The sequence below is a fragment of the Perca fluviatilis genome, chromosome 12, assembly GCF_010015445.1.
Source record: "Perca fluviatilis chromosome 12, GENO_Pfluv_1.0, whole genome shotgun sequence".
NCBI classification, from domain to species: Eukaryota; Metazoa; Chordata; class Actinopteri; order Perciformes; family Percidae; genus Perca; species Perca fluviatilis.
Genome location: NC_053123.1, coordinates 15,999,027 through 16,014,333, shown reverse-complemented (window position 1 = coordinate 16,014,333; position 15,307 = coordinate 15,999,027). Strand labels below are relative to the sequence as shown.

At 40.0% G+C, this 15,307-nt stretch overlaps 2 protein-coding genes across 5 annotated transcripts in view; one reads left to right on the top strand and one right to left on the bottom strand.

The window, feature by feature from the left end:
- Positions 1 to 769, bottom strand: part of LOC120570318 (plakophilin-4-like) — an 82,773-nt gene extending 82,004 nt beyond the window's left edge. Inside the window, 1 exon segment of the mRNA XM_039818606.1 lies at positions 632 to 769. Coding sequence (XP_039674540.1) covers positions 632 to 680 — 49 coding nt within the window. The 5' untranslated portion in view covers positions 681 to 769.
- The window catches only part of LOC120570319 (coiled-coil domain-containing protein 148-like), a 32,781-nt gene continuing 17,653 nt past the window's right edge, over positions 180 to 15,307 (top strand). The window contains exons 1-9 of one of the 4 annotated variants that reach the window (XM_039818607.1): positions 180 to 304; positions 2,060 to 2,148; positions 2,586 to 2,707; positions 5,224 to 5,327; positions 6,640 to 6,731; positions 6,850 to 7,001; positions 8,491 to 8,586; positions 8,771 to 8,952; positions 9,388 to 9,526. In XM_039818607.1, the coding sequence (XP_039674541.1) occupies positions 285 to 304; positions 2,060 to 2,148; positions 2,586 to 2,707; positions 5,224 to 5,327; positions 6,640 to 6,731; positions 6,850 to 7,001; positions 8,491 to 8,586; positions 8,771 to 8,952; positions 9,388 to 9,526 (996 nt within the window). In that variant the 5' untranslated portion in view covers positions 180 to 284. Of the gene's footprint in view, positions 305 to 708; positions 901 to 961; positions 1,000 to 1,186; positions 1,248 to 2,059; positions 2,149 to 2,585; positions 2,708 to 5,223; positions 5,328 to 6,639; positions 6,732 to 6,849; positions 7,002 to 8,490; positions 8,587 to 8,770; positions 8,953 to 9,387; positions 9,527 to 15,307 lie in introns of those variants that run through there. The other 3 variants (XM_039818609.1, XM_039818608.1, XM_039818610.1) reach the window with 3 other exon arrangements.

The following is a 15,307-nucleotide window of genomic DNA, read 5'->3' as shown; positions in this document are numbered from 1 at the left end:
TAAAGGTGAGTCCATCTTGTCCTAAAAGGTAGGGTATTCTTGCACAATGCAAAGCATTAAGACCGCACTGTCTCGGTACACGTTAAAAGAAACGCCCCTGCTTAAAATGCAGATTAGGGTAATTAAATATGGCGTAGTTTGAATGTAGCGAGTGAACGTAAAGGTAAGCTTATCTTGTGGGAGCAGAGAGTCGGAATCTCCGCCCCTCACCGACCTCGCATTCCAGAGATTCCCACACTCTAAGCTCACCTGCAGTTTCCTTCACCACTTAACAACCCGCTTTCATGGGCAATACAACAGAAAAGTGAGCATTTTCTTTTGTACGGGAAAACTAACGCCGAGGGCAGCGAGGTACATCAAAGGTGTGCGTTGTTGGCGATGACTCGGTCACAAGATCAAGATTAGCGTAGTATTAGATTCTCTCCCGCTGTGAATAAGCCTAAAGAAGTTTGTCTTGTGCCACATACAACAAAAGCTAACACTTTCTTTAGACAGTTAATTCAAGACTTTTTGAGTTCAAGTAACGTTAGCAGTCCATGACCTCCTGCCTTGCGCACAGATGATTGAAATTATTTCCCTACGTTTTCCCCCAATTATTCTGCAGTTAGTGAAAGAGCGGAAAAAGCCATACCTTGGGAGAACTGTTGTTCCGCTGCCTGCACGGATCTACATTGGAACATGAAACTTGATCGTTAAACTCCCGTAGTTTAGTCCCATGCATGTGGAAGAGTGAAACGCGCCTCCATAGTCGGTAAGAAGAAGACGATCGACCCTTCCGCTGCTCCCTACTTCCACCAGCAGTCCAAGGCAATGCGAGCGTGCATGACGTCAGTGGGAATGTGGGAAAGCAGTGCGCACTCCTGATTGGTCGCAATGGGAGCAGGGGGCGTTCCATAAGAGGTTCGCAGTGTTGAATTAACCAATGACAGTAGAGATGATAGTTTCCTTGGTTACAATTTTTTGTCAATCTATACACTGTACAGAGAGGGATAGCACAAGGTAAGCTAGGGTTCAGTGGGTTAAATGTTCGTTTTACTCTCATAGCGGAGACTTGATACTATTCGTGTGTGTTGGATTTAGTTATTTTACGAGGTTCCGTAACACTTCACAGTGTTTCTGTTCACAATGTTTGTCATATTTCCATTTGCCTGACTTCGACTTCTCTGTAGAGTGTAGCTAGCTAGACCTTACAGATAAGATAATGAAACAACTGGTCCTCCGTGACACCTCTCCAGCTCTACCTTTTTGTAAGTGGGTGTAAAAGTTTGTGTGCCCCAGCATTTTTGTTGAACTAGCCATAGTAGAGCTGCAACTAACTATGATTATAGATAATTTCTTCTTAATTGAGAAACTGAAAATGACTATCACCATTTCTGTTGATTGAATTGAGTTGAGTTGTTTGACTTTTGAAAAGCTGGAACCAAGGAATTTGCGGCATTTGTCCTAGTGCTACATGTCCCTTTCAAGCATGGACACTTATCTTGACAGAATCAATGGCTAATGATTGGCTGCTATTATGTCATGCATTCTTACCTTAGCTTGTCATTTGGTTTTAATTATGGAAAATAATAAACTATAGCCATGTATTTAAAAAAAAAATAGACCTTTATGTCTGCTGGAGATCTGAGCAAAAAATAGCAAGTCTTTAGTGGATCCAGAAAAGAGCATTTCATTTCACTCATAGATTAAATCCACCCCTGCATACTTCACACCAACTCTTTACACAGTACATTTTAACTGACACAGTGACTGTGTGGCCAGAATTTTCAAAGCTTAATCCAAAACAGAGACATAGAGATGTTCCAGCGGCATATCTGATCACCCCAGGTGCACCATTTATCCCCTCTAAAACACTAAAACTTGTGAGAGTCCAACTGATTTTCGAGCAAGTTTTTGATGGGCTTTATTGCTTTTGGCTTGTAGTCTCCTGTTAATCATTTCAATGACCCCAGTGAAGTCAGGCACCTGTGCAGGTGAAATGTATTCTTTTTATCGAAATGTTTTGCACAACCTCTGTATTTTTCACATTTAATGATTGATGTCTTTTTTTTTTTTGCAGGCACTGTAGTGCATACAAATTGAGCTCAGCAGTGATGAGTGGAAGGGCTCTGCATACATTCATTACAAACTACAGAGCAGAAGATGTGGGTAAGTCAGCAGAAACCGGGTCTGAAACGTTGCTGACTTGTGACATAGTTGGCCATTCATCTGTTGAACAGATTTGACCTCAAGTCCCCATGTTGAATTCTCCAGGTACTGTCAAGTCTTTGATGCTTTTGTCAGAGGCAGCATTGCTTTTGTTCACCTACCACCTTTGAGTCACAGCTGAACTACTCAAAAAAACTGTCTTGATCTCTGCTACCCCCCTACCCTTATGCAGGATTGTAGGGGTAATCCCTACAATCCTGCATAAGGGTAGGCGGGTAGCGCTCAACTGGTGCTGTTCCTTTTACCTCCTATTTCTTGCTTTGCTGAAGTTAGCATAAGGACTTTACTTCAAACATTAAAAGTGACGAGATTTTCAACTCCAATCAACAACTCCAATGATCCTAATTCAACCATATTATTTGCTTTCATCCATGCAGAAAAACTGACGGTGCGGATGAAAAATGGTCTTGGCAGCTCAAAGTACAAACCGGCAGAATACAAAAGACTACAAGCCATTGTTGATGCCAAACGCCTGGAGTCTGATCTAATTGGATTAAAGGTAAAGTTCAGTTGTTATCAATATTGTGCCTGGGCTTAAAACAGCAATGTTATTATAAAATCCATTCCTGTTACATTTAATAACATGGTGATTTAACTACAAATGAAGACGAATTTGAAACAACACAATGATAGAAAATGTTTTTTCCAGAGAGCAAACAATCCTCATTACCCACCACAGAAAGAATTTGAACTGACAATAACATGATTTTAATGTGAGGTGATAAAACAGCTGTTATGATAATTATTTATCAAGGAATAGACATAATTACTGGAGTTGTTCTCAAAGTTCATTTTTACTTGCGCAAGCAAGGAGTCAGTTACAGCACTTACAGCCTGTCTCCAATAATGGTAAATAGTGTTATTTATTTCTGTTTGTTTACTTTTCTTTCCTTTCTCTTACACACCACATACTGTAAAGGGATTTCCTTCCACATGAAAACAGGCATTGCATAACCTTTACAGTTTGTCCAACAACATGAAACAAAGCAGTAATGTCACTGCCATATACAGTAGCATTGCCAGTTTCATGAATATTCATTTGGCTGCCCAGGGTTTATATAAAACGGTTTAAAGTTCATAGTCGTCCGACTCTGAGAAGAGCAAAAAGTTAATGCTAGGGGCAATGGAGATAAGGCTGTTAGACCTGCGGTATTTTAATTGGTAAACTGTGGCAGCAGAAGCCTTTTAGTATTACGGTTGCCGGTGGCTCCTTCCAACCCAGCGCTCTGCATAACCTAGATAAGACCAGCTACGTTCACATTCGTTCGCCCTGCTGAAAGGCAGGCTTTCTGAGCATCTCCCGTTGGTGATGTGACAGAGGATAAATATATGACCATGAGTCGCCTCAAGCATGGGATCATTTTTTGCTCTGCTGGAAGGGACCAACAGCATTAGTAGTTACTAAAACATAAAAATGTTGCCTCTTGATAAGATTTTTTTTTACAGCAGCACTGTACAAATACATAAAAACAGCAATTCCCGTCCATTCTCTTAATTCCACCTTTTCATAGGAGATACAATGGGCCTTTTCCATGGAATGCATTTTGACATGTCACAATAGGAAAAGCACTTGTATAAATAATGAAATTAATTAGTTAGTTTGATATAGAGCTGCAAAGATTAATCGATTAGTTGTCAACTCTTAAATTAACCGCCAATTATTTTGATAATCGATAAGTCGGTTTGAGTAATTTTTTAAGACAAAAGTAAAAATTCTTTGTTTCCAGCTTCTTAAATGTGAATATTTTCTAGTTTCTTCTCTCCTCTGTGACAGTAAACTGAATATCTTTGAGTTGTGGACAAAACAAGACATTTGAGGACGTCATCTTGGGCTTTTGGGAAACACTGATCCACAGTTTTCACCATTTTCTGACATTTTAGAGACCAAACAACTAATTGATTAATCGAGAAAAAAATCAACAGATCGACAATGAAAATAATCGTTAGTTGCAGCCCTAGTTTGATACAAATTATTTAAAAAAAATGTAATGCCCACTAGAATGCTGAACCCTTTTTTTTTTTTGTTAAAATGTGAATGGGAGTCTGACTTGACACTCTGTGGTTTAATAGAAAATATGAGATCGATAAGGGTGGATATTAATGGATTTGTTTTTTAGAGACTAGAAATCAGCTGATGTCTGTTTAGATCCGGGCACAGTTTTTGTAGTCCATCTAAGCTTATTAGACAGCCAATGCAAATTAAAATCACCTGGCCTCGAGAAGGCATGGAATGACCTCAATTTGGCCTTTTTCATTCAGAGCAGCACAAGTTTCAGATTTTCTTTTGCAACAACAGCAGCAGCAACTTGACACACAGATCGACAGTCACAAATCACCACCCTAACAACATTTTTGATTTCCTATATGAAATATTAATTATAATATACATATTAGTTATGTGAGAACAATTATCTGAGCCAGTGGCCTGTGTATAAAAACACTGATAGAAGACAATGAATTGCTGCACAGAGAGCGCTCTGAAGGGAGGGCCTTGTTCTTTCATGATGAAAAAGGAAAAACAAATGAGAGTAGATTAAGACTTCCACCTCCCTCTTTTCTCCTAACAACATGCCTCATGCGTGTCACACATGTTTCTACTTGATTATTTTTTAATTTGCTGCTGTTTATTTTGCTTTCATGCTTTGGCAGTGATACTGTTGAATTACCTAAGTTCATGAGCCTCTCACAGACATAATAATGCTAATAAATGCTAAAGCCTGTATAATAACATCCCTGATGTGCAGAGAGGAATGGAACTTATTCTTGATTATAGGATACAAATAGGATCACCTATTTTATGTTTCACCAACATCATGATTCTTATGCTTTTCCGATGTTATAAAATGGTCCAGATAATTGATGCATGAAAGCAATCCAGATCCAGGTTTGTCCAGATTAAGTTAATTATTCGTAGGAGGAAATAAACGCTAAAGTGTATTTAAAAGAAAACACGGCTAAATGTTTTTTCAGTGCTTATTCTAGTTCCAGTGTTTGTTCTTAACCCCTGTCTTATAGGTTCAGAAGACTCGTTGTGCAGCCAAGGCAACCAAGGAAAGCTCCATATTACGGCAGCACAGACAGGTGTGGAGCAGAGTGTGCCCCAGGCTGCAAAAAGCTGAGTAAGAGCCCCCTATTACTCCCTGTCATTATCTGCTGCAGTTTTCTGGATCTGCTATTACACCACGCAACCGTTCTACTTAAGCTCCATTGAGCCCAGACAGGACCCTGCATGAAAAACAGAGGGGGACAAAAGTAAGCCCAAAGACAAAAATGTATGAGGGAGAAAAGAGAAGAGGAGGAAGATTTAAGCTGATTCATGCAGTGATGATGACATTGAATTAAAGGGTGAGAAACAGGGAGAAGTGGAGGGTTTGAGGAGTATGCTGAGTGGAGAAGCACTCCCTCGTGAGCTGAGGCAGAAGTGTGGGGCCCCAGCGGTGTCATGCCTTGTGAAGTGAGAAGGGCAGCGCTAGCTCTGGGGTGCAGCTTGTTTGGCTGCGTAATGACTGTGTCTGAGCCACCCAAGGTTAATGATGTACACAAGCATGAGCCTCAGTAATGAGCCTACTCATAAAGATGTGCCATTGCTTGCAACTCTCTAAGCATATATCTAGTTAAAATACCATGGGATTCAAAAGCCACCTTGTCAAATGGTAAAACAGGCAAGTATATCTCTATGGTTACTTCCTTATTTTCAAATCTCTTAAAACAAATCATGCAGTGGTGTAAAGTAACTAAATACGTGTATTTAAGTAAGCACTATTTTGAGGCACTAGTACTTATTCAATTTAATGCTACTTTATACTTATACTTTACTACATTTATCTCACATGTTTAATCACTAGTTAGTTTGCAGATTCAGATTATTGATGCAAAATAAAATATACTACCAAGCAGTGAATCGAGGTGTTAAAATTAGCCCCACCTTTACCAGCTGCAACATTACAGTGATGCTCACACGTTAATGCACCAATCATTTTAATCTATTGATATAAATATTATTCTGTGATGGGACAATTTGCATAATGAGTGCTTTTAATTTTGGTACTTAAGTATATTTTAATGCTAATACTTATCAACTTTTACTTGTACTTCTTCCACCACTGGTTTTATGTATTCAATAAGGAGATAGATCAACTCAAAGCTATAGTAGGTATTGTAGGCTAATTTGCTGCTCAGGAGAAATAACATCTTGGTAGCTAATGTTAGCTTAGCAATATTCCTAGCTAACATTAGGTATGGATGTGCCCCAGAATTAAAAGATTTTTTTGTCTTTTGTCCCTTTTTTCCCCAGCAAACTTTTAAACCAAATGGCATTATCTTGTTGGCTTTGCAAGTTATGTAATGTTGAATAATGTTAATGTTAATTGTTGGCTAAAATAACTAATGTGGTGGTATTTAACACAGCTTTCTCGTTCTCTCGTGAAACAGGGAGAAGGCTGAGAACGAGATCCATGATTTTCTAGAGCAGATCAGACCAAATGGTAGAACAGATACTGCCATCTTCTCACTTCAAGAATATGGTAAACAAGACTAACCATTTTTAAATAAAGTATTAGTGACTGTATCTCCATCAGTCTCTGCTGTTTAAAAGTATTATACCAATATGTGTCCTCCTTGTATGTCTGTTTTGGGGTATAGGGCTGCTCCTAAAGAGGGAGCGGGAGGCATTCAGGATAGCGACGGTGGAGCCTGTTCATCAGCTCAAGGATGACCTGTGCTTCAGACTGAGTGAAGTACAACACCAGCAGCCCACTGCCCATCGATCAAACTGGGAACAAGTAATAGAACAGGTATCTGTGTGATCTCAAATAAAGACATGCCTGGAATGTCTACAGTGACTTTGATAAAAAAGAGCTCTATTTGTAGAAAGCTAGCAGAAATTGTTGCGCCTGGTTCAAAAAAATAAAATGGTTCAGCTTTTGAGAATACTTGCTTTTACAGCTCATGTGGAGTATTTTATCCCGTTAGTACACTCAAAGCCCTCAACGATGAATCTTGGCTGCGCTCACTCTCTGCAGGTACCAAAACAGTCTGTCCTGCACATCCAACAGAAGTTTAAACTCTCCTGTTTGTTCACACAATGATCTCAGCTTGCAAACAGAGTTGTATTCACTGTCCATGAATCTCTTGTTTGTTAGATATCCACACAGTCCCTAAGTCACCAAGTCTGCCTTTGACTCTCAGAGGCTTTTTTGAAGCTCTAGAGACGAATGGCGAGATTAAGGAGTAAGCAGGGGTCTTTAAAGACAGACTATACTTGGAATGAACTGTCTGCCAGCCATTTTGTCTCCTCTGTGTAGCTCACTCATGCTTGTTTCTTTCCCATGACCCACTCTACTCTTGCTGGCCCACAGCCCCTACCTGATTGCATGGGCACAATAGGACAATCCCCCACTCACACACACACACACACACACACACACACACACACACACACACACACACACACACACACACACACACACACACACACACACACACACACACACACACACACACACACACACACACGATGCCTCAGTTTCTTATTTTACCACGGTATGGTTACTTCACTCTCTGATTTACAACAAATCAGAGAGGGATCCTTTTCAGGTGCCATATAATAACACTTCCATCCCGAGTCTGAATAAAAAAGGCACTTTGTTAAAGGGATATATATGCCACCGTTTGTTGAAATAGGGCTTATCACAGTCTTCCCTAGCTGTAGATAGGTGGGCCAATGCATTTTTTGTGCATGCATTGTTTTGGTCCGGTGCAACACTGGCAGCACCACCGCTAGTTAGTTTAGCGTAGTGAATGGAATCCTATGTTGCCGGTTAGCATGTTGTGAGTAAAAGTGAGCCAACAAAAGACAAAAAAACAACCTAATTACTTGCACTGAGACAAAAAATGCATTGGCCCACCTATCTATAGCTAGGGGAAACCGTGATAAGCCCTATTTCAACAAACTGTGGCGTATTCCTTTAAGCACTACTTTATAAAAGGAAAATTTACCCCACGCCATGTTACTGGGTGTTAAAGATTGTGAATTATTCTGACACCATACACTATCTATACATCCATCCATCCACCCATCCATCTCAATATTTTCATCTTGGGAAATAAGCAGTTACTGATTACTTGCTATTACGGAATCATTCTGATAATAAATGTTTCTGAATCTAAACGTCTGTGAGAACGGGGGGGGGGCTCAGTTCAACTTGCACTGTTTATTTAAGCATACGTAGCTTAATGATAGGAAAGAAGAAGTATATGTTTTTGTTATTCTTGAATCACCAGATAAACTTTGTGAAGGACCAGCAAGATGACATAACTGCAAAACTTCATGCAGAGTACCTGGCCTTGGAGGAGGAGATCATTGGCCTTGGCTTAGAGGTAAGTTTCTCACTGCTGGTCCTAGATCTCCTTCAGCAAATCACCAATTTCCAGTCTGTATTATAGCTTACACTTGAAATGAAGAAGTTACCGCTACAATGTGTCTCCAAAGCAAATTATTCATCATCGTCTAAACAGTTCAATATACAGTATATCTCAAAGATGGTCATATTGTCCTCCGCAGAAATATCTTATGAGTACTTCAGATAATCTGGTAAACGTAGAATACATTCCAGAGGAGGTTTTGGATTCAGACTGCCCTTACCCAGAGCTGAAGGCCTCCCTGATCCAGGCCTTCCACTCCCTGTCAGAATGGTCCCAAAGCAGACTGCAAAGTCTGCAAGATCAACTGCAGAGAACCGACAGGTAGGCCTAAGGACAACTGAAAATTAAGCTTTGCTTCTTTTTATAATTCTAAGTGCTTACATATTGATTGAATGAGAAAATTCTAGCGATTTTGCAGCTAATATGGAATATGTCTATGGCGACACTCTCTTCAATATCTTGCTCAGCCTTGATAGTATCAGGCTTTTAAAGATGAATACAGGTATAGGCAGAGCTCAAGTGTAGCTGGGCAGATCAAGATGAAAGAAGCACAAAAAGACAAGTCTTTCTCACCAGGAGGTTGATTATATCAATGTCTCCCAATTTTCCATATGGCCGCTATATCACACTGTTTGCTTCTATAAGTAGGATGCAATTTATTAATATGTACGCTTTCGAAATGAAGTGAAACAAATGAAGATGAACATAGTGTCATAGTATTATTTATTTTCCTTTATGATAATATATCTGTTTCAGGTTCTGTGGCTGGTGTGCAGATGACCACCAATGCTTCCAGTTCACTTTGTCTCAGTACACTCATGACATACCCAACCATAGAGCACTCTGCATGGACATGCTGCAAAGACTCTTCCCTGAAACAACTAGACAAGAGCTGGTCAGTACTTTGGCAAAACCTGATGAAGAAAAAGAAAATTGATTTAGTTGCATATTAAAATAGAGAAGATCCGATGCATGTACAGTAAAATACACATGCATGCACACACTGGTCTGTCTTGGCCTTGAACATTGTACATGCAGTGCTGTGTACAATGCATTCACACTCCAGCCACCTGAACACACACACACACACACACACACACACACACACACACACACACACACACACACACACACACGATGCCTCAGCTTTTTGTCTTACCCTTTTTTAAATTCTTTCTGTTTCTTATTTTACCGCGGTATGGTTACCTCACTCTCTTACAACAAATCAGAGAGAGATCCTTTTCAGGTGCCATATAATAACACAACAAGTGTTTTAAATAAACCGAAGAGTCTGAATAAAAAAGGCACTTTGTGAAGCACTACTTTATAAAAGGGAATCGAAAGTTTACCCCACGCCATGTTACTGGGTGTTAAAGTTATATCCACACACACACACGCCCGCTTTGATGGACACATACATACTCTATATTGATGCACTTCTACTCACACCCATCTAAAAATGTAAGTCCCTTCCCCAGTGTGAAGCATCCATGCAGTGTGAGTCCCAGGCTTCCTGAGCAATGTAGCTCAGTAGCCTGAACTGAGCAGAGAGACACACATATAAGCCTGGACAATAAGCCGCTCAGCACGCTGCAGGATGTGCCATGTCACCCACTGTAGCCAACTCGCTCGCGCCACTGTCAAGCATCACCATGACAACCGCCAGCCGCCAGCCGCACTCTCCTCCCTTCAGACCTGTCCTCATATCAGTTCCAGCTGGGTGCTGCATTTAGCTGTAATCGTTCAGTCTTTTCTTTTCTTTTCTTTTTTTGGGTGGGTTGGTGGGGGGTGGGGGGACTGCAAGAAGAAGAGATGTGTTTCTCAACAATCTTTCTCAACAGACTCAGAGTTGCTGTGGTGCTAACTCCACCTAATTCAGCTATTAGTCATAATTAAGCTGGCTTGTGTGCACTGGGTAATCAGATTGAATTGCTGAAACCCCACTGATTAAGTGCATAAATATGCTATTCTGATGTCAGTGTTAAAGGCTTTCTTGGCATTTTCTGTATCTTAGGTGAACATGTATGACATTGATTAGAATCTTTAGTAAGTCCAGAGGATGGTCTCCCAGTTGAAGCTAGTTGAGGCTGTACATGTTTGGCTCCATTTGAAAAAAGAATCCTGTCTTTTAGGCAGCAGTGGGCAGATATTTCCCTTGTATTTGTTGTGGGAAAAATAATTCCCATTGCTCTTGCAGACATATGGGTCGATTGGAAATTCTATAGTTAGCACTTTAATTACATTGTTACAACAGAGTCCTAGCGCTAAGCTTTTATTATGTTGTTTTTTTTACCTCAGTGTTGAAGGCTGCTCCAGTTTGAGCATTAATATTTCGCTTACCTGCCATTTAGTTCTATCTGTGTGCAATCATTTCAGGATGATAGCATTATTTTCCGTTGCTTCTTTCGTCTTCTTTAAATTCTAATGCAAGATAGAGCAGCTCTGTTTTACAGCAGGTGTGACATATTACCACAGTTAAAGGGTTTGTGCAGTTTAACAATGTAAGAGCCTTTGTGATAAATCAGCTCCCATATTCTCTTCAATTGCTTGCAGTATCTGCTGTTTTGAACAGTCTCCCATTTTGGCAGGTAAGATTGAGAAGAATAGTTTGAGAGATTTTTTAGGAGTTTTACTTTATGCTTGATATGGTTTTTGTGAGATTATCATTTCAGTTTCTTTTTTTTGATCTGGCAGAGAAATATTCAAAGGAAAATTGAGCAGAAGCAGGGGGTTTAGAGAGTCACATTTGTGACATTTACTTACTTTTCTCTCTTAAAGGGGTGATAGAATGATTATATAGGGTATTTCACACTGTTCCTTATGGTCTCCTAATGGGTTATGTAACATTAGTTGGGCTGAAAATGGCCTGGTTGATATTTTATTGGCCCTTATGCAGCCCTGTGTTTTGGCCCTATTTGTAACAAGAGCTTTTCTTCCAAATATGGTATGGTCATGAATATTTAGATGAGCTGCGCGCTGCTTGGTTGAGCCTTAGCCCCGTACACACACGTGGAGACGCGCGCTGATTGGTTGAGCGAATCGCCATACACATGCATTAGAGGTCGCGTGCTGATTGGTTGAGCGAATCCCCAATACACACACATTAGAAACGCAACAGAATCTCATATTCCAGACACTGCAATGTTTCCTTACCAAATTCACTTCTGAAACTTTTTTATGCGAGAAATCAACTATATAAAGCTCAAATATGGGCCGTTTTACGAAAATGGATGGCTAATTGCAAATTTGGTAAAACTGTGTGTCGGAGTTCAGCTGCCTGTGTTGCTGCCTCGCCGCCCGGCCTGCCTTCCTCCACAGACCCCGGCCTGCTGTGAACTCGATTGAGCTCCGGCACGGCTGCTGCAGCCCACAGCACCTCATACCCGCGCAAAGTCACCGTTTGGGCTAATGGACTAGCTACCAAACGCCGCTGCCCTGACAGAGCTCCAGGGCTTGCATCTCCTCTCTTCCTGCTAGCTAAATGGCCCGTGTGTGAGAGCGCGGTCAGCAAGCTTGTTACACCAGCATTCTCTTACCACATGTTACACACATGTCACGCCACTTAGCTATACAATATATACCTAAATGTTTTATAAAGCTAAAAATGGTGTCGGATTTCAAGTTAATGAATATTTGTGAGCTGTAAGGGTTTTGTTAGCTGCAACTGTCCCTTCAATCCTATGTGTACAGATTGCGGCTAGTTAGCTTCATTTTTGGTCGTAATTCGAGTATATTTACAGTTTGAATTTCGTCACGCCACTTATACAACATCGAACTAAATGTTTTATAAAGCTAACAACGGTGTCCGATGCCAAGTTAATGAATATTTTTGAGCTGTAAGGGTTTCGTTAGCTGTGACTGTCCCTTCAATCTTATGTGTACAGATTGCGGCTAGTTAGCTTCATTTTTGGTCGTAATTCGAGTATATTTACAGTTTGAATTTCGTCACGCCACTTACACAACATCTAACTAAATGTTTTATAAAGCTAACAACGGTGTCCGATTTCAAGTTAATGAATATTTGTGAGCTATAAGGGTTTCGTTAGCTGCAACTGTCCCTTCAATCCTATGTGTACAGATTGCGGCTAGTTAGCTTCATTTTTGGTCGTAATTCGAGTATATTTACAGTTTGAATTTCGTCACGCCACTTATACAACATCGAACTAAATGTTTTATTAAGCTAACAACGGTGTCCGATTTCAAGTTAATGAATATTTGTAAGCTGTAAGGGTTTCGTTAGCTGCAACTGTCCCTTCAATCCTATGTGTACAGATTGCGGCTAGTTAGCTTCATTTTCGGTCATAATTCGAGTATATTTACAGTTTGAATTTCGTCACGCCACTTATACAACATCGAACTAAATGTTTTATAAAGCTAACAACGGTGTCCGATGCCAAGTTAATGAATATTTTTGAGCTGTAAGGGTTTCGTTAGCTGCGACTGTCCCTTCAATCTTATGTGTACAGATTGCGGCTAGTTAGCTTCATTTTTGGTCGTAATTCGAGTATATTTACAGTTTGAATTTCGTCACGCCACTTACACAACATCTAACTAAATGTTTTATAAAGCTAACAACGGTGTCCGATTTCAAGTTAATGAATATTTGTGAGCTATAAGGGTTTCGTTAGCTGCAACTGTCCCTTCAATCCTATGTGTACAGATTGCGGCTAGTTAGCTTCATTTTTGGTCGTAATTCGAGTATATTTACAGTTTGAATTTCGTCACGCCACTTATACAACATCGAACTAAATGTTTTATTAAGCTAACAACGGTGTCCGATTTCAAGTTAATGAATATTTGTAAGCTGTAAGGGTTTCGTTAGCTGCAACTGTCCCTTCAATCCTATGTGTACAGATTGCGGCTAGTTAGCTTCATTTTCGGTCATAATTCGAGTATATTTACAGTTTGAATTTCGTCACGCACTTATACAACATCGAACTAAATGTTTTATAAAGCTAACAACGGTGTCCGATGCCAAGTTAATGAATATTTTTGAGCTGTAAGGGTTTGCGTTAGCTGCGACTGTCCCTTCAATCTTATGTGTACAGATTGCGGCTAGTTAGCTTCATTTTTGGTCGTAATTCGAGTATATTTACAGTTTGAATTTCGTCACGCCACTTACACAACATCTAACTAAATGTTTTATAAAGCTAACAACGGTGTCCGATTTCAAGTTAATGAATATTTGTGAGCTATAAGGGTTTCGTTAGCTGCAACTGTCCCTTCAATCCTATGTGTACAGATTGCGGCTAGTTAGCTTCATTTTTGGTCGTAATTCAAGTATATTTACAGTTTGAATTTCGTCACGCCACTTACACAACATCTAACTAAATGTTTTATAAAGCTAACAACGGTGTCCGATTTCAAGTTAATGAATATTTGTGAGTTATAAGGGTTTCGTTAGCTGCAACTGTCCCTTCAATCCTATGTGTACAGATTGCGGCTAGTTAGCTTCATTTTTGTTCGTAATTCGAGTATATTTACAGTTTGAATTTCGTCACGCCACTTACACAACATCTAACTAAATGTTTTATTAAGCTAACAACGGTGTCCGATTTCAAGTTAATGAATTTTTGTGAATTCCAGAGGAATTCTAAGAGGAGGCTAGCTAGCTCTCATTGATAGAGCTCCATCCATCCGACACACAGTCGGACAAAATTTGCAATTAGACATCAATTTTCGTAAAACGGCCCATATTTCACCTCTACATAGTTGATTTCTGTGAATTTAATGGTAAAATAGCATATGAACAATGTATACAATTTCTGAGATCTGCACGGCCTAGATTCAGAAGACTAACTGATCTCAGGTCAGTTGTGTAGCCTATGCAAATGTTGGGGCGTGACAAACACAGACTAGAGCCAAATGAGGAGGAGCCGCAATAGTTGACGTCAACTATGGGGCTTGTTGAGATTCGCCCGTTTTCAGAGGCAGTTTCAAATAGTGAGATTTGCAGAGAAAAGAGGTGTCAATGGGATTTAGAGGTTCTATGCATGTCTTAGTTACCCACTAAACTGTCATTATTCAACTATGACAAGGTAAAATCAGTTTTGCATTCTATCACCCCTTTAATCAATTGAACAAAATACGTTCTTACGGCAGTTTTTCTGACCTGCTACTGCATCCAACTCCAACATATCTCAGCCAAAAGACTCTTTATACTGTATGTAGAAGTATGTGGACATAGTTTCTGTGTTCCTTTTGCTGACCTTAAGTTGAACTTGTCTCTCAGTATCAATATCAGATGCTGGTACTCCAGCTAGCTTAGAGAGGACATCTCCCTCTGCTGGATGGGGCTCTTTGTTGTCTATTATGATTTACTCTTTGATGTTCTCATAAAAAATAAGAGGCTATTTCATAGTAATGCCCTCATAATGTTTCTATGGCTATAGTGGAAATAATTCATACTTCCATTTTCTGAGTGTATCTGGGCAGCCAGGTTTATGTCCTTCTTTGTGTGACTGAGTCCTCAAGGAGACAGCACTCTGCAGAGGGAATGTGGATGCGGCAGCAAAACTAAATGTTGTGCCACTTTAAGTGTGCACTGCAGACACAGTGCAGTGGATGGTTACACATACATACTGTATCAGATTTTTTGGGCTAAAGTGCATGTGTGAACACACGTTGCAAGCATGTACGCTTACACATACTGTGTTCATGCTCACTCACAACAACA